The 19,629-nt window shown below is 35.6% G+C and overlaps 1 protein-coding gene across 2 annotated transcripts in view; it reads left to right on the top strand.

The window, feature by feature from the left end:
* The window catches only part of WDR70 (WD repeat domain 70), a 128,150-nt gene that overhangs the window by 55,322 nt on the left and 53,199 nt on the right, over positions 1-19,629 (top strand). For both annotated transcript variants that reach the window (XM_042028466.1, XM_042028467.1), the window contains one exon: positions 17,152-17,326. In XM_042028466.1, coding sequence (XP_041884400.1) covers positions 17,152-17,326 — 175 coding nt within the window. The remainder of the gene's footprint in view (positions 1-17,151; positions 17,327-19,629) is intronic.

Here is a 19,629-nt window from a genome sequence, read left to right as displayed (position 1 = left end):
AAATTGCCATGATTAATGTTCAAATCTGATTCAGTATTAAAGCTACACAGTAATGACTAATGATAGTTAATATCCTATAGATCAAAACTCTGTGAAAATATTTGCTTTGTGATTTTTAATGTTTAGACTTGCAGGTAATTTTATTGTCTGAATAATGAAATTTTAAATTGTTCCTCTTCTCAGGGTCCTCATGTTATATAAATACATGTTTTAGTTAAAATCCCACTGCTAAGTTGCTTGTTTAGAGATGTATGTCGGGTGGTTTTCATTTTTCATGGAACGAATTGGAACAACCTGAAGTTGCATTTCTCAGCTGGTAGTGGTTTCAAAGGTGCATGGTTTCACTGGAAGGTGATGAAGCTTGGAAAAGTTTTCAGTACAGAATCTTCTGTTTAAGGCAGATAAATCCCATTTCGCAAGTGAGAGTATCACGGAAATCACGTATGGGTTTTTGTGAAAGAAGCTTCTCTTGTTTATTTAATAAAACCTTTTATAAATTTTTGTATAGTATCCATTAGTAACTTAAAAGCAGTAAATTGCATTCCAAAATCTGTTGAAATTTTTTCTGTTAATTCCAATAAGTTTTGTTTGTGACTTTTAAAGGATTAATCTTGTAAATACATGTGATATATTTGTCATCTATCAGCTGGGCTAGCTAATAGGAAGAGATCTTAAAACTGATAATCTGAAGTAATCAAAACAACATGTTCCTAATGCAATTTCATAAGACTGAACTATTGCCTCAAAACTTCTGTATTTCCATAAATTATTTTAATTAAAACAGATTTTATCAGAGAAAGTGTGAATGTATTTCTAGTAAAATAAGAACACTAAGTATTAGCCACTGATTCTGAGAGCAGATTGGTTAGTGAACTGGGTGCAAACAACAGCATGGGAAATCATACACAGAAGAATATTTTCCTGAAAGTTATGTAGGGTTAATTGTATATAAGCTCCTAGTATGAAGCTGTGGAAAAGCAGATAGACATCTTTTTAAAAATGCATGCATGCACAGAGAATTAACTTTGAGGGCATTGGTAAAGGGTATGATGTTAATATTTTGTTTCAGCAATACGTATCGAGTTCTGTGTCTAGTTCCAATGACAGCAGTCTAAAAAGGATAGTAAAAGACATTGAAAAGGAAAAATGTCAGAGATGTATCCTGAAACTTCAGCTAATTAAAGAATATTCAAGAGGCTGAATACATTTCAGCTTACCGAATAGGATATTAAGAGAGTTGGCAATGGCAAAAAAATACTGAAACAGAGATAAAATGTCCAACATCTGAAAGTTCTTTAAATTGTTAAAGACATAACTCGAGCCAGTGATTGAAAGTTAGCAAAGTTTGTATAAGAGAAAGAAAGTATTTCTTTGTAAACAGATATATTATATGACTGTATAACTGATTATTAAGGAAGAAATGCAGTAAATTCTTTACTGATTGTACCTTTCACACAGAAATTGTGGATGAAATTTCGATTTCAATCATCAAGACAAGCCAGTGAACACAAAAAGCACTGTTTAATAAATCTGAGATTGGAATAGGCAGGTGATTCTTAGTGATTAAAACTGTGATCAAACTGTACATGTGACTTAGCTTTTTATAGATAAAGGCTTGGTATTGAGCTGTGAGTGTCTGTTAAAGTTACTCAGTTTTTGAGGATAGGAAGAAGTCCACACATAGTCCTTATGAGGATGGCAGAACTGTCCGTGTGGAGCTGCAGGTAGGGTATGGATCCAATAGTTCTTACAATACCACATTAATTGGAAGACTTCATTCCTTTTTTAGTTGTGTGTTTTTATTTCAAAATCAGTCTGCTTTCACACTTTTATCAACCAATTCCTCATTGACTTTTTAGCTCATTTCCCCCCCCCCCCCTTTCTGTCTCTGAATCATTGCCCCGTAGTTAATTTTGCAGTTGCTTTGTGGCAATAATGTTAATTTTTAAAGCTAATATAGTAATTCAAATGTTTGCTAATAAAGCTTTATATTAAATGCATTTCTCTTGAGAGGGATTAGTTTGGTTTTGGAAATGTTTCTTCTCCTTGAAATGTTTCCAGACATGTGATTTGTGAATTTTCAGTTTGCTAGGACAGAAAACATCTGATCGATATTCGTTAGTTTAGCTCATTAATAGTAGTGGAAACTTCTGGTCAGCTAATCTCTACACAATTAAGATCCACATTCACTGGTGTCTGTATGATTTAGAACATGCTGGCAAACATTTCAGTCTCCTGAGGTTGAACTTTTGGTGAGATAAGATGCAGATCTTCTTTTGTCATCATAAACTTACTAGACCATATACATTCCTCCCTTCAAAATAAATAATTTACTTACGTTCATTTGTAGCTTTCTTCTGTTGTGTGATTCACAGTGAATTAAAAGGATAGCAGAATAACAGGTACTGAAGTTTTAGATGAGAAAAAGGTGTCTTCTCTTTTTTGGTGGCACACACTTAGACTTTAAAAATTAATTATTCTATCAGTATGTTTATTACAAAACCTAGCAAATAATTTAACTTAAAGCAGATCTGTTTTGAGATAACATTTAGCTTTAGATCTGTTGTCCTGGTGTCTTTAAAAAAAAATTATTTTATTTCATCCAAACTGTAATAATTCTGGATTTTTTCTGAATAATTTTGAAATTTACTTATCTATTAGTTGATGTATCATTCCAGCATCTGTTTACTTGCAGCATGAACTGCTTTTCCTTTGGAATTTTTTTGTTAGTCTTTCAAGAACACTGAGTGAGTGTTGTGCCTTTGTAAGAGTCCATTATGTAGATGTCTTCTTGGACCACTAAATCAAAATTACCATTTAAATGGAATATATGTTTCCAGTTCTTTCACGCAGTGAGACTACCTCAGAGGACCAGAGTCCATGGCCATGGCTTGTCTGCTCTGAAAACTTTTTCAAGTAAATGAAGGATGTCTCTTATATTGTACATAGCTCACATTTATTTACATGAAGATTGGCAGTTGAGTAACATGTCTCACAGTGACTCTAGAATGGCTTGGGTTTGAACCAAATACCCATGTTTAGAGGCTCTAGATGGCATTAATAAATGCATGAGCACTGGACATGAAAAATTGTAGCATTACAGTTCAGTTTCACAGATTGGATATTTTGGGGAAAAGTCAATGTAGTTTTAAATTAACTGTTCCACATGCAAGCTCCTTTTTTTTTTTTAACCTTCTTCTGAAGGTTAGCACCATTATGACAGGATTGATGGAATGAATATTGTGAACATTCCTCATCTGCTTTGTTAGAAAGACAGTGGCTTGGTTTAAGGAGCCTCTTCATCAGGTTACATTCAGATGAATGATTTAGCAATGAAACAAACAGATGGTCACTTCTTAGACAATCCTAAGTAGATCTTCAAGTAGATATATGATAACATCCATTTGTTCAAAATACAAATATATAAAATAAAATATTTAATAAGTTGGTTATTTGCTTTCTTGTTTCTGAGCCTCTAGTTGGAACTTGCCTAGTATTGCAAGTTCATGGTACTTTCAAGTGAAAGCTGAAGTATTCGTGAAGTCTACCAGTTTCAAGAGTGTAAGGTGTTGGAAAAGTAGCAAATACTGCAAAGTTTCCAAAAGTGTTAGAGATGTGGAAGATTCACCCACCTTTTTGGGAAATGTATATCGTTATGTGGAATATAACTTAAACGTACTCCATGTACTTTTAGTTCCGTAAAGACTTTCAGGTATAAGACTTTAAGGTATGTGAGCCTAACAAGCTTTATTTCTTGTAATCGACTATTCGTGAATTGGAAATTAACTTAAATAAGGCACTCTCAGACTGTTGCAGATAATACTACTTAGAACTAAATATCAAATGTATGTGACGAGTGCAACATTCATAAAATTCAGACCAGGGGAAAGTTAGAGGTGCATGAAGTAACAAAATGTTATGGCTTCAGGGAAGCCTGATGTTTGTGTGCATGCACACAGGTGAACGCCAAGAGTAAGGAACTAATAGTCTGGTACCTGGTCCCAAAATAAAGTGATTTTATTAAAGTGATTTTTAAGTATTCTGTCAGTTAGAGGTTTTAAGTCTTCGTCTCAGTGTTTGCCTATGTAAATATAGTATTTTTTGCTTCCACACAAACCTGGTTTAACCAGCATTTTATATAGTGTTTATATAATGTTTAAATACTTGTATTGAAATGCCACGCAGATTATCTAAAAACTTGTTCTCAAGAGTTGCATGAGGTAAAAATAAAGCAGAATTGGCATTTATGAAGATCAAATTACTTACGGAGATTTTTTTATCCACTTTATTTATCCTCACAATGCTGATGTTTTATTTTTTATGTCAGCCATAGCAATTCAGTTCTTTGCAACAGTGAGGCTTAGGAATTATGTGTATCAGTTATGTTAAGTTCTGATGAGTTTTTTCTTTCTCCTGTCTCTGGAACAGTAGAATTCTCATCCTTTGGTGCAGAACCATGGTATTTTGCAGCAAGAGGGATCATTCTGGTTTTGTAGGGTTAAAGTTCTGTCACTCTTGTTGAAATCTTCTGATAAGTCATAATTTTAAGTATTTGGAAAAATTGTCTCTGGAAACTCGTTTGTAATACGAGACTGCATTCATCAAAAAATGTGGTTATCTCACATGTGTGTAGTAATTTGCACTGCACTGGCAGAGTAGTTTGCTTTTTGTCTTGACGCGTAAAGGTGTGAAGTCCATTACAGATCCATGAGGATGGCTTCTCCTAGACTAGCTTATCTATTTTTAGGTACATACGCAGTACAGAGCTGATTAAGAGAGTACAGCAAATGAGCAGGCCTGGTTAAGAAGAGTTTGAATAATGACTGTACTGGCCCTTGCTGAAAGCTGTATGTTTACAAAAGGGTTAGTAAAGCTATTTTTGTCTTTATAAACTATGTGCGTTTACATTAATATTTTTTCTGAAGTTTTTCTTTATTGAAATGTTAGCTGCTACAATAAGATATGCAGTCAATGGTAAGAGCTTACATTTGAGGGCTTTTTCAACTGACATTTTTACTGCACAACTTCATTTTTAAAGGATACACACACCTTCAGGTAAATCATCTTAAGATTTAAAAATTTAAATCAAAAGGGAAACTTCCTACAATGTAGAGAAAATATGGGACCAAAGTATGCTAAATTACTGCTCTACACTGGTGGGGTCTTGCCTTGAGTCTTGGAGACAGTTTTGGGTGCCACAGGATAAGGACATGACATTGAATTGTTAAGAGTGTATTAGGAGAAGTGGGGCCAAAATGGAGAAAGGTCTTGAGGGCAAGACTTAAGAGGAGCTGCTGAAATTGCTGAGCTTGTTCAGCCTGGGGAAGCGGAGTGTTCACCTTCCTCTTGGGGGGCAGCAGAGGGGAGGAGCTGATCTTGTCTCTCTGGTCACCAGTGGCAGGACTTGGGGAAATTGAATGAAGCATCATCAGTGGCAGTTCAGCCTGGACATTAGGAAAAGGTTCTTCACTGAGAAGGTGGTTGGTCCCTGGAAGAGATTTGCCAGGGAGTTGGTCCCAGCATCAAGCCTGGCAGTGTCCAGGAAGCATCTGAATGAGGCTCTTAATCAGGTGGTTTAGTTTTATATAGATCTGCAAGGAGCAATGATCCTGGTGGGTCCCTTCCAACCCGAGGTACTCTGTGATTCTGGTCTGTGATTCTGAGAAAATAAGAATTAAGAATTTTGCTGATGCCCCAGGTAAAAAGAAAAGGTGGAGCTGGGCATTGGTACTCACTTAAGAATAGCCGAATTATTGAGGAAGCGTCCATGAATTCTGGCTTGGGAAAAACAAAAAAATTTGAGAATTCTCCTGCTACTTGATTGAGCTGTGTAGGAATTCTTTCGGTTACAAGTTAAAATTTGATTGCTGTGGTATGTCAGTGGGTACTTTAAACTGCTCATTCATTCAGTAGGAAGTGGTGACATAAGACATGTCTTTACAGCATTTGGGGCAATGGACATAAGTTGGAACTGGAGCTTCTGCAGTTTTCCCAGTATCTGTCTCCCAGTAGCTCTTAAAGTTGGATGTGTTGGTGGCATTTGTATGTCTTTGTTGTGATTTTGGACTTAGTTCTGTTCTTACTAGTTTTTGAGCAGATTTTTCTTGATTCATAGAATTTTAGATATAAGAAGTGTGGGTTTCTGCCAGGAATATTCATATGCTCTAAATGCATGGTAGAATACCCTTTCAAGTTGTCTGGAGTCACAGAATAATTTAGGTTGAAGGGGACATAGGGAGGTCATCTGTTCCGATTCCCTACTTAGTGCAAAGCCAACTCAGATCAGGTTGCTCAGGTAGCAGCAGGTTGTGCCGTGAAATAAAAGGTGAATTTCTGAACAGTCAGAAATTTCAGGGCTTCAAGTAAACAGACGACTAGAGCACTACAAGTAGCATGTTCAAACTCTAGAGTTACTTGATATTTTATTTTATTATTGATTATTTGATTATTTTAGCAAATTAAGCTATGAAACAAGTCACTTAGCTGGTGGGTTTTTTTTATTTGAAAGGATAACCAGATTGTTAAAAGGCAATTAGTTGTTTATGTCCTGCCTTTAGTATTTTTAAATCTACGCATTTTAAAGTCAGCAAAATTCCCACCATCTTCCCCCATGTGGAGAATATAATTAATAAGGGAGCATAAGTCCCTTAGTGTTTATCCACAAGAATCATAAAATTTAATACTATTTTGTCTACTAATCTATTGCTTTAGACTTTTATCTTTACACAGAAGTAAGAAAAGAATACAGGGGCTTCTTCAGTAGTGGCAGTATTATGATATGAGCAGACCATGATGATGAGTATATGAAAAAAGGATATTCTCTGTGGTTATCCAGATGTGGGACTGTATCATGACTCTCTAGAGTTCTGAGGCTAAGAACAGTAATTTCTTTTCTTGAAGAGATGCTGTCTTCCTTTCTGAATTCCTGTGAGGATGAGAGAAGTGTCTTAGACTTTGATGGATATTTCAGAAAATATAAGTACCTAAATTTGCATTTACCTTATGTGAGCAGTTTGTCTTGGTCTTTATAAGTAGGTGATAAGTTTTTATGTGATTACATTATGACGTATGAAGATTGATACTCCATACATAAATACAAAGTAAAACTCACTTTTAGAATTTTCTGTAGCCCTAAGTGCATAGTTAATCTATGCAGCTGAGTCAAACTGCGTTTTTAGAACAGATTCTGTAACTTCAGAAATCAAAATACAGTTAAGACTTACAATTTGCTCCCTTCAGGTACTTACCTTCATTAGATTGGAGCTCATTGCTAATGGACCTGCAGAAAAGTGAGTGAGATCTAAGATGACAGCAAAACCAGTTAAAACTAATTGTCATGCATGTAGGGTCAGCTGAGGTGTTGCTTCAGAGAGATTTTGTTTGCTTGACTGTTTTAATTTCAGTTGATTTTTCAATGGTGTAATGAAGAGTTCAGCTGAGTGTTAGTTCCAATTTAGATTATTTAATTGGGTGAAAAAAACTTGAGAACCAAGTGAGCCTAAGCTATTTTATAGCCATGACTAATCAGGTCTTTAGAAAGCATCCTGTTTTCCTAGTGATTAACCCCCCTCCTGTTGCAGTATCATGCAAGACTGATCTTGAGTAATTTCAATTCTTGCAGGTGACAGTAACTTGAACTGTTAAGATGTTCTTTGCCAGAAGTCTTCCCCTTTGATCTTAATCAGATATACCCCCTAGGGAGATTGATTACATCCCACTTTATCTTTTCTAAGTGGGAGATGAGGTCTCAGTTCATTGCCTGCTTGCCCCATTTGGAAAATGACACAAAATTGTATCTACTTTTACTGTCACAACTTTCAGAACAGAATCACATAATACCTGTGATTTATCTAATGTTCTGTATAGAAATAATAATATTGAAGTTAGATGTTGCTGGAACAGTAAATGAAGGACTTCTTGTGTGTAAAGTGCTACACAGTCTCAGGAAAATACCGGTGCTCAGGTTTTTTAAATAGCACAGCATTAACATAGACTTTGAATTATTATTAATTCAAAAGCATATTGACTCCCTACAGTGCTCAATATACTTCATTAAAATCACCAGATCTGTTACTCATTTGAAGAAAATATCTTAAGGGGATAGTTCTCTAACCTACTCTGTGCACAGTCTTCTGAAGACTTGCTTTTAGGTACCTTGCTGATTTGAACTGAAAATATCATACACTTTGGTGCAGACATACATGATTGCTGTCTTAATGGTTGATGTAAAGATAAACAACCTTCTTCTTCAGTCAGAATTTAGTGTGACGACATCATCAAGAAACAAAGCAAATTAGCTGTCAGTCCCAGCGAGAAAGTAATTCAAAACCAGCAAGACTTTTTTTTCTTGGTGCAGTTTAGCTGCCCAAATATTTATCACTAATGCAATCAAATATAGTCAGTGGTTCAGGGAAATATAAAAGGAAAACAGTTTAATATTTAAGGAAATACTAAGGAAGAAAGGCTTATAGGAAGTCAGGCACGATGACGTGTTCAGCTTTTGCCTGTACATTGGCCTTTGGAAGGGAGGCAAACAGACTGAATTCATGGGTTAGACTTGAGAAAAAATTATTCAAGGAAGAGCCCATCACAACAACATAGACTTGAACACCTAAGTGAATTATTTTTTATTAATCTATCAGCCCTGCAGCATTTGTTTTCAGTACCATATATGCCTTTAATTTGGAGACCATTTTCTTAGGCTGAAGAGACCTTTTTCTGTATCACTCTTTTGGGAATTTAAACAGTCCTCTGGAGCATGTTTGTGTGTTGGTTTTTACATTGTGTGGTTTTTTTTGTTTGGTGGTCTTTTTGGGGTTTTCATTGTTTGTTTTTTAATGCCTCAGTGATTTAACTCCAATTTGTCTTCTACAGAATTTGAATGTATTTAAGTGCAGTCTCCTTCTCAGTAATATGTCCTCTCAATAACATAAATTCCCTTTTATGTATTTTATTCTTGTATATTGGTTCTTGAAGCTGTTGGATTGATTTGGTGAGACAGAGGGGGGATGTTTGTCCCACTCCCACCTCATCCCCCAACAATTACCCTGTCTTCAAAATGTAATCAATGTTTTTAGATTTCTTCTATTTTTCTGTAATCTAAGCAGTACTGAATGTATCATGTATGTTGAATGTTAATCCTCCTTCCTTAGAAGTGAGGATTCTTACTGGTATTGCATGCCTGTGTGTCCTCAACTGCTGCTTTCTGTCCACTGGTTACCTTAGTTATTTTTTTTAGGTTTACACAATTGGTCTACTTTTCACTTCTGTATTCCTTCTCAGCCTTTTTTTCTACTTGTGTGTTTTTTCCCATAATAGCTCTTTTTATATTCTGAGGTTGTAAAGTTTCTCCCACAAAACTTTTTATTTGTGTTCAGAGTATTTGTTTTGATATGAGGAAAATTCTGCTGAGCATTAGTAACTGCATTGGAACTTACTAGTAACCTGTTAATGGAATAGACATGTAGTATTGTTGTTCTTTTGGTTTTTTTATTGAAAAATTTCTGTCATTTACTTTTCTTTTGATCTTGACCTTTCTGCATATGTTTTGTATATTAATACATTATATTGTCTTCCAAGGTAGCAATTACATTCAGAGCAAGTTGTTATCTTAGAGTTTTTAGAAAGAAAAAAATAAAAGTCTTGTGAAACTTTTAGGTCCCAGATGAAACTTACTGTTTTGAATTAAAGCATTCAGAATCTTTGAAGACTGGGTGCAGCAAAGTATTTTTCTGAATTTTGCTTTGTGAGTTCAGTGGGAATTCAGTGGAAAATTCACAGTGAAGGTGGGAAGACAGTGTAGAGCAGAATATTGGAATTTCTTTTATGACCCATTCTGAAATATTTCAGTTTGTGTGCTTGTGCTCTTTTTTGGGCTTCGACTTAACAGCTGTTGTTGATAATTGAGAAATGTAAACATTTAAAACGTAGAATTTGATTTTTACTATGTAGTGTTTTGTCATTCCTTCTCTGCCAATATGATATGCAAAATATGTCTGCTATAACCTTTGAGGATGACTGAATTTTGGAGTTGGTCATTTTGATGAACTGATCTGTAGATACTTTGAGGGAATCTTCAGGTTTTGAAAGAAGTACTTAAAAAAAAAATCTGTACAAAATTCCAAAGGATGTATTTTCTATCACTTTGGAGAGCTATATAGAAGGGAACAGCTGAAATAGATATGCAATGCATATGCAAATATTTTATGTACAGGATCTGATGATTAAAAAATGTATAAGACTTATGTTATTTGCTTGCTTGTTTCTAGGAAATTTGTTCCTGCTCTTAAGTTTCTTACCTTCTTGAAGAGTGCCTTTTTGTATTGCTAGCCTGACCCAGTGATTTAATCTGGGAAAAAGCAAAAATTACTCAGTCCAGAAAGCTTGTGAGCTTTGATTTCATTAAAAACAGACTCTTTATGCCGTAAGTAAAAGGTTCTGTTGATAGGTGTTCTACTGTGTCTTTAGAGTAAAATCTCTGAAGGGTCATACAGATGTATTGGTGGGTAACCCTTTGTGTCTGAATGCATCTTTTGGCCAGCTCCTCAGTCAGAGGTGATTGTATGTCGTAACTCACTAGGATTTGCTGCTGCTGTTTTCCTCCCATGAACATGCTGCACAGCTGACTTGAGGGCAGTCGTTCCAAATCTGGCATGACGTGATAACTTACATTCTGTTCCTTGCTTTTATCTTACTCAATCTGTCTCTTTCTGTCTCTGTTCTTCTCCTTTACCTGCATTAGTTCTGGTTTCTTAGCCAAACCGATATTCTTCCAGTTCTTCTCTGTCTTCTCTTCTAAGTTAGTTTTCCTCAAATGTTGCATATATTGGCCAGCAGCAGGATTTTTGCTTAGTAATTCAGAACACCTACTCTCCATGCTCTCTCAAATGCTTATGTGTCACTTTAATTTTGAGTTGGTTGCTTTTTAGTTCATTCACACTGGAGAATGGGAGCAGTTCCCATTCATTGTTATTAGGTTTTAATCTGCTCCCCCCCAGTAATTAAGATTCAGCTGCACTTTTGCATACAAATTATGTACTTCATACTTTTGTACTTTGTACATACAAATGATGGTAATTTCTCCTGTCAAAAAAAGGCTACCATTTTAATTTGAAAATATGGAAAGATACGGTTTCATAGTTGCTTAGCTCATTTGCTGTATACCACATACCTTTTTTTTTTACTCTATTAAATGTTTCTCTTTGTTTTTTACATCTAGGGTTTATTTAAGTAACAGAAAAGTAGAATTGTTATAAATTCCTAAGTTCTGTCCATATTTTTGGCAGTTCCTTCTGTAGTTACGATTTTACATATGTTAGATGTGACTTTTCTTGTATTCTAGTTCAAATTATTTTAATTCTGTTCAAATGCTAGAAGTAGGTAGCTTATTTAGAAGTTTTTCTGCCAAGCAAGTATGGAAATTTTCTCTGGATTTCTCCATCTGTTTCTGTGTACAATTTTTTTTCATTGTCTGGCAGGTGACTCAACCTTCATTGGGTCCTGTGTGCTCAACGAAAGGAAGTAACTTACTTCTGCTGAAAGAGGGCAAAAAGAACATAATAATGAAAGTTTTCGTGCTGACATAATGCTGCACCATATGCATGAAGTGCATCTTAACAGAACTTTGCAGCTATTTCTTAACTAATCTCTTTACATATTCTGCTTTAGGCAATTTTTCGTCGTATTAATAAGTACCTTAATTTCATTCCCATGTATCTATGGTTGTTTTATGTGATAAAAGAGATTTAAAAAAACCCTTACTGTAAGATTAGTTGCTTTTTTGTTTATAAAGAGTCTTAATCTAACACTTCGAAAAAGTGTCTTCTATCGCTGATGTCTTGGTGTCTTGTACTGGGATGATCAATTCTATTTCCACAGTATTTGCGTGATGATTTTGAAGTATGTTACAGCTTTGCAACCTTGTATTACACAGGAAGGCACTATAATACATTGCAAAGGTGAGCACTATAATGTGATTACTAGATTCAGCATTAAGCCTGATCTGTACTTTTAACAATAATGTACTCTTTGCTTCTTTTGTATTTCAAGTGATAAAGTGTAGCCTTAATTATTCAAAGTAGACTTAACATATTAAATGCCAATAACATTCAGCATTGTGCAATCGAGTTTACTAGTCCAGTAGAAACAGAGGAGGTGGGACAGACAAAAAAGCTTAGTGGAATTTGGCAGGTCAGGCTTTTGAAGTTTGAATTGGTTCACTTCTTGAATTTCAACAGATTGTATTAGGGCAGTGTCTAGCTGACTCATGACAGAGAAATTTTCTGTCCTTGCAGTCTGGGAAATGCAGCTACATAATGATAATAGTTTGTGTAATGCAGCAGCATTTTGCCAATAATTAATTTTATTAGAAATTTTAAATTAGTAATAACATCATAAGGACGAGAGAAAAAAACATTTTTGGGGAAAAAACCTGCCAAAACCTCCCCTTGAACCCCAGTAATTAAATTAGTTGTTTATTATATGTCACTTAACTTCTCAGTGGTCACGAAAATATCCACATTACCTTTCCAAAAGAACATTCTCCTCCTTTTCTAAGTTGCTTTGAATTGCTCTTGGCAAATATAAGAACTTTACAAAATCAGTTTTGCAAAATCTGTTTCGCAGATGTGGAATCCATAATTTAAAAAGTTAAATTTAAACGTGTATGTGAAGCCTTTTTCATGGATATTTTAATTGAAAAAGAGTTTATGAAAGAGAAATCAAAAATGTTGATGTGACTGTGCATATCATTCAATGTATTAAAACTTGTTGTAATGAACAAACAACAGTGTATGTTAGAGATATAGTTTAAAAAAAAATCCCTACATATACTTTTTACTACAGAACAAACTTTCATATAACATAATTTGTTTTCAGGTGGAAAAAAAGACCCATTCAGGAAACATTTTTCTTTTGTTTTTACTGGAGTTCAAAAATACCTTAGTCTGCCTATCAACAGATAAATATTACTATTATACTCCTACTAAATGGTGCAACATGGAGCATAAAACAGTGTTATTGTTTCATCTCCCACTTTTTAAAGTTGGAGGATATGCTCTTAGTAAGAGAGTTTTTTTGAACAAAATGAATGTCCTGGAAATTATCTGATGGATGCAGGGATAAATTTTTTTACTCATTTCAACACAAACAGCGGACTGAACTCAGAGAACTTAGGAAGTGAAAATACAACTTCCGTAATGCAATCGCATTTATTTTTTCATTATGTCTGAGGAACAGGAAATCATTAGATGGTAAAAAATATTCCAGAAAAAAAACCCCGGAGTGATAATTACATAATGTTCCCTGAGTTGACTGTTTTATGGTATGCTGATTGAGGGTCAGTAGCAAAAGTGGAGAGAATATATGGAAGCACTCTTAGAGTATTTTTGCTATATTGCCAATTTAAAGACAATATTACCTGAAGGTAAATTATTTGGGTTTCTATGCTTCTTTTTTTTTTTTTTTTTATCTCCTTTCTTTCTGGCTAGAATGGGAGGACTTAAATATTAGTTACAGCATCACAGAACCTTTGGGGTTGGAAGAGACTTCAGCAGTCACCTAATTCCAATCTCGCGCCTCCTCCCACCAAGGTGAGAGATGCCACCCACTAGACCAGGTTGCTCAGATCCTTATCCAACCAGATCTTGAACATTTCCAGGGAGGTGACAGCCACAACTTCTCTGAGCAACCTGTACCAGAGCCTCACACCATCACAGTAAAGTATTTATTTTAATATTGATCCTAAATCTCTCCTCCTTTAGTTAAAACTGTTCCCCCTTTTCCTATCACTATCTGCTCGTATAAAAATCACTTTCCATCTTTTTTTACAAGCCCCTTTTTAGTACTTGAAGTTACTTTTGTTCTCCCCAGAGCTTCCTCTTTTCCTGTCTGAGCAAACCCAACTCTCTCAGCCTGTCCTCCCTCATAGGGATGTGCTGCAGCCTTCTGATCAGCTTAAATGTCTCCTCTGGACTGGCTCCAGCAGGTCCCTGTCCCTCCTGTGCTGGGACCCCAGAGCTGGATGCAGTGCTCCAGGTGGGTCTCACCAGGGCAGAGCAGAGGGGCAGAATCCCCTCCCTCCCCTGCTGCCCACGGGGCTCTGGATGCAGCCTAGGACACGTTTGGCTCTCTGGGCTGTGAGTGCCATGGCTGGGGCATGTCCAGCCACAGAATCAATTAGGTTGGAAAAGGCCGCTGGGATTGATTCCAGCCTCTGACCCAACACTGCCATGGTCAACCAGACCATGGCACTCAGTGCTGTGTCAAGTCTCATTAAACACCTCCAGGGACGGTGACTCCACCACCTCCCTGGGCAGCCCATTTCAGTGTCTAATCACTCTTCCTGTGAAGAAGTTCTCCCCAATGTCCAGCCTAAACCTCGTCTCATTCCAGTGAAGGTATCTCCCCGAGGTCCTTCAGTGATCCCTGCTTCTAGTCTATCACTGCTCTGAAGGAAAATGTAAAACATACATCGTTTACAAATGACTCCTGATGTTTTAGTTTGTGGTGATTCAGTCAGAAACCATGCTAAGCTGAAATTTTGCACATGGTATGTGTTTGCAATATGATGTCCATTTTAAAATAAGAATAGGAAATATTTCCATAAAGGAAAAAATACTTACAAGATCTTATGTGAAAGAAGACATTAAAGAGCTCAGTCTTAGCTCAAGAATTAAGGGGTCTCTGGGAATGATTGACAAATTTGTAGCTAATACATAGATTTCATACAAAGTATTTACTTTAGTAGAAGTTTTTTTTTCATTAGATGCAGTAGCAGCAAGGCAACAGCAAACACATGCTCAGTGTGGGGACATTAAGAAAACACTGAGGGAATGTTAAATATATACTGTAGGCTATGTGGGCATTTTTGACAGGGCATGTAACTCATATGTGTGGAAATATGGCCAACTGTCTGCAGCGGAAGCAGCAGTTCAGAGAACTTTGATTTTTCAGCTGACCTGCTGATATTACAGCTGATTTAGGGCTCATATTACTTTTAATGTGTGTTATAAGGAGTAAAAGTATACAAGTGCTTGTTCTTCCTTTACAGTAGATAGGTAAATGATAAAAAGGTTTGAACATGCTCTTAGTATAGCCAGTTTTTGAGGTTTTGACAGGACATTGAGCCCTAAAAAGAGGAAACTGAAGACTTTTAAAAAGTCATTCCATGCCAGCAGAAATAAAGAATTAGGATGGTAAAGGATTCTCAAGAGATTGTTTCTGGAATTACATCTGAGATGCTTGTGAGACATCTGGAGTGAAAGGGGAAGGCAGGCTCCGAAGTTCCCTGCACATAACTGTGTTACCAGATGCACCACCTGAGAAAGGGTGTGCCAAGGCAGTCCTTTGGAACTTGGACTGTAAGAGAGGACAGAGCTTTTCAGTAGGAGATGGTCATCAGTGAAGGAAGAAGAGAAGCTGAAGGTACAGGATATTCAAATGAGATTTTGGAGGGATTGAGTATTATGAGGGAAGGGAAATGGCAAAAGATACAAGTTTTGAGCAAGTATCATGGTGGGAGAAAGTATGAATGAAAGGCAATAGACTGAGATGATTATTGACAACATAAGGAGGCGAAAAAGGGAGTCTCAGAATCATATGACGGTTGAGGATGAAAGCAATTTCTGAAGATCCTCTAATCAACCTAATTATCATTGTAATATAGTGCTTCATTTAAAATAAAAATAATAATTAAAACCACCAAACAACAAACCCACCAAAACCTCAAACCCAAACAGTCATCAGAATGCTTGAATGTCTTATGCTAGAGCTCCACATAGAGCCATGAAGTGGTGCCTTACACATAGGAGATTTGAAGACTTTTAAAAATGAAACTAACCTTGACTTTATTATGGACAACTGGAGATTAATTCTATTTATTCATTCTAACTTACAGTTACTGATTTCTCATTACTGTCATTAAATGTGCAATTAAATGTAACCTCTCTTCAGGTAATTCCGGCTAATTTTCTAGTCTATTTTATTCTAGAATTATTTTTATGTCAGTTCTTTGGCCTGTGTGGTCTTGTAGCTCTGATGGAAGTTCCTAATGTTATGCCATGGTATCTTGTCTCATTCTGGAGAAATGGCAGCCTCTGTTAAAGCTGTATTTGCTTTTCTAGACACCAGTGAATTATGTGCTGTTGGATCATAGGCAATGTTTGTATAGTCTAAACAAATGGGGTTGTCTTGAGAACCTTGAGATTTTTTCTTTCTAAATAAATGATCTTCCTTCCTTTGCCAAATTCTGAAACTCTTCTCTGCATTAGATGCCAGAAGAGTTTTGAATTTTTATCTGGAAAGACCTCAACATATTAAATGGACAGAAAACATTTGTATCTAAGACAGTTTAAAGGGTCCACCTGTATCTAGTGTTTTAGTTCTCTCTCATTTGGATGTTTTTCCGTATCTAAGGAACACTGAAGATCCAGGCAGATACTCCTTTTTTCCATTAAAAGAAGAAAGGATGTATTTGTTTTTGCTAATAATGTGGGAAAAACTCAACTTGAAGAAAACAATATTACATAAATGAGTCTTTCTAAAGTATTTGAAGAACATTTTTATAGTAGAACTCTAAGACCTTCAGGATTAGTGGAAGAGAACTACAATAATATTACAATTAATGTTTAAAATGTCTTTTAAAAATAAAGTCTGAAGAATAACCAGCCAGTTAAAAGCAGAATATTCAGGTGTAATTATGTCAGAATCATTAAGAAATCTGTTTAAGTTACGAGTTTGCATAAGCATTCATGCCTGTTTTCTGAAGTATTCATTCTTTGTAGAGGACTGAATACTTTCATCTTCTTGATTTCCAGTGGCAGTGGAGATTATATGGTACCTGTGTAATAATCTTTCGTTACCTTTCCAATTCTAAGTAATTTATGTATTTACATGAGAGGTTTGGGAAAAACTGGTTTGGTTTGGGTTTTGTTCGTTTGTTTTAATTTTTTTTTTAGACTTGAGATGCATTTTAGTGTACATGATGTTTCTTACTTGGAAAGTTGTTCTCATATCTTAAACCATTACAACTGAATTTGAACAGTATTGTATGCCATCTGTGCTGGAAAAGGGGTTTGGTTTTACCACAAGAAGAATTATTTTATATGTATTAATGTTATCTTAAACAGCTGTTTATATAAACTTTTTTTTCAGAACTGTGAGGACTTGGGATGTTAACAATGAAAAAAAGCACAAAAGTGTATTTAAGCCACGATCAGTTCAAGGTAAACGGGTGATTCCTACAACTTGCACATACAGCAGAGATGGGAAACTTATTGCAGCTGGCTGTCAAGATGGTTCTATCCAGATCTGGGATAGGAATATGAGTGTAAGTCCAGTATTTGATAACAATATGTACTTCTAATATTTCGAGTGTGAATGTTGAAGCAGATAAAATCAGTTTTGGTACTTTTATTACTCCCTCCCATTCCCTTCCCTCCCCTCCCCTCCCCATCCAGAAAACCACGTAACTCATAGGTATAACTTAATATTTCTTCTGCCTTTCCATAACTAATCATTCAGTGTGCTGCCACTAAGTTCAAAATGCTGGGAAAGCTCTTTGCAGTCAGCTTAAAAAAAAAAAAAAAAAATTACCACAGATCTGTATCTAGATTATTACTCATTTAAGATGCAATGTTTGTGAGAAAGCTGTAATTCTTGTTGGTTGTTACATAATTTATTTGAGATATTGTATGTATTAAGGAGTAACTCTTAAAACTTGATACTGAAATCGGTCATTAATCCATACAATAGCTAGAGAAGAATAGCTTCTAAGTGGGTAATGGTAAGGCCAATGCTGCTCATGAAATGGCAAATGTTGTCATATTGTCTAATGTGTAATAATTAACACTGAGGCAAATTTGTACTATTTATGTAAATGCATTGTGAATATGCAAGAATCAGAATGGAAACTATTTCAAATTTTTGAAAATTAGGAAATACTTCTGTTCATATTGAACCAAGCAATCAATTTCCAGTGTGTTATGACTTGAACTGACAAGTACAATTCTTGCTACTATATAGTTTGAAGCTTAGAGCATTCAGTGCTCACTGATGCTTTGTGTAGTACAGCTTACAAACAGTCCAGTTCCAAGAGTTTAATTTTGCAATGTCAAGTGCAAATTCACCAGGCTAAGCTTTACTGCTTTAAAAAATAATCATTCTAGTAAATCATCCATATCCTCTCTTTATGCCCATCTTATGCAAAGAAGTGGAAGTCCCTTTCACTTCAGTGGGATAAGTACCAATGGCATGCATTGGAGGAGAATATGGAAATAGGGTCAATTTTTTTTAAAGCCAAAGTGAGAATACAGAGGAAATGAGGGAAGAAGAGCAGGATCATGAAACTGATGTCATAAATCTCTGAAAGCTGTACAATTCCAGTAGGATGGCTGTGTGGAAGTAAAACTGAACTAGTACAGGTTACATGAGTCTGTTCAACTTCATATTTCAAAATATTTGATTTTAAAAAGGAAAACAGACAATCTAGGGAGCTTTTTATAAAGATTTAAAATGTTTGATTGCTGGAGGCAGGAGGAAATGTATAGATTTAAAAGGAAAAGAAAGCCTGTGCATCATACTCAAAGTACAGCCTGTATTTTGGGATTGTCATCTATTTTTATTTCTGTTTTTATTTCCACTATAAACCCAGTAAAACTTCCTAATGGCATGAAGCTTGAGAATTCATCCTAAGTGTAAACTTCTTCTAACAGAATAATAAATTTTTCAGAGACTGGCTTTCATCACCTGTGTATGTTGTTTATTTTAACATATACAGTATTGAAATATTAAGCTTTCTGGTGTAGTTTTAACAATAGTGCTCTTGGTAGTCTGCTTTTTCATGTGCTTTTCCTTTTGAACTTTTCTGTGTCTGCAAGATGACATATTGCAATGCTGATTGAGTGCAGTTTAAGGTGATGATGAGTAATTTAAAGATATATCCTGTGCATCTTGTGCAATTTCCAATGGGTGACCCCTGCATAACAAGGCAAGATTAAAGTGATTTTCTAGTGGAAATTAAGTTGGTGGTGTTCTTGGGTTTGTATTTTTAATGTCTATAGAATTTTTGTCTTTGCCTTTGTTGGTTTCATTAAGAAGTGTGCAAGGTTTTTAGGTAAAGGAGCAGGTAAATTGGATTTTTAGTGGTATTCTTACCTAAAACTGCTGGTGTCCTCTGGAGATCCCTGTGTATAGTTAAAATCAAGTGTTTCAAAAGGCATTTTGATTAAACAATTAGACAAAGCCTTCATCTTGTATTTGGGGGTGGGGAAGGGAGAAGAAAAAATTTTTCAAATGGAACATGTGTTCAACATAATAGTTTAAAAGAAGAGGATGAGACTGGCTCCTGCAGTGGAATGATGAAAGCCCTTACTGGCCTGACAGGATACAGAGATGCTTGCAAGATGAAGAAGAAAATGATAAGCTACTACATTGGTGCAGCTCTAGGGGTACAAGTTGTGTGTGACGTAGGAAAATGGGTAAAGCTGTGGAGGATAGAGGTGTGAGGGTTAAGCTTCTTGGAGAAATATATAGTAGAAATATTAACTTGTGATTTTTGAACAGAAAGCTGTTAATTCCCATCCAGCAAATACCAGTTGGTTCTGTTAAAACAAGTGTAGAGCTGTATGTGTA

This window comes from Corvus kubaryi, unplaced genomic scaffold (assembly GCF_017639235.1).
Source record: "Corvus kubaryi isolate FWS band 111438036 unplaced genomic scaffold, C.kubaryi_AGA036_p1.0 37308, whole genome shotgun sequence".
Taxonomy (NCBI): Eukaryota; Metazoa; Chordata; class Aves; order Passeriformes; family Corvidae; genus Corvus; species Corvus kubaryi.
This window is presented reverse-complemented; position numbering and strand designations above follow the sequence as displayed.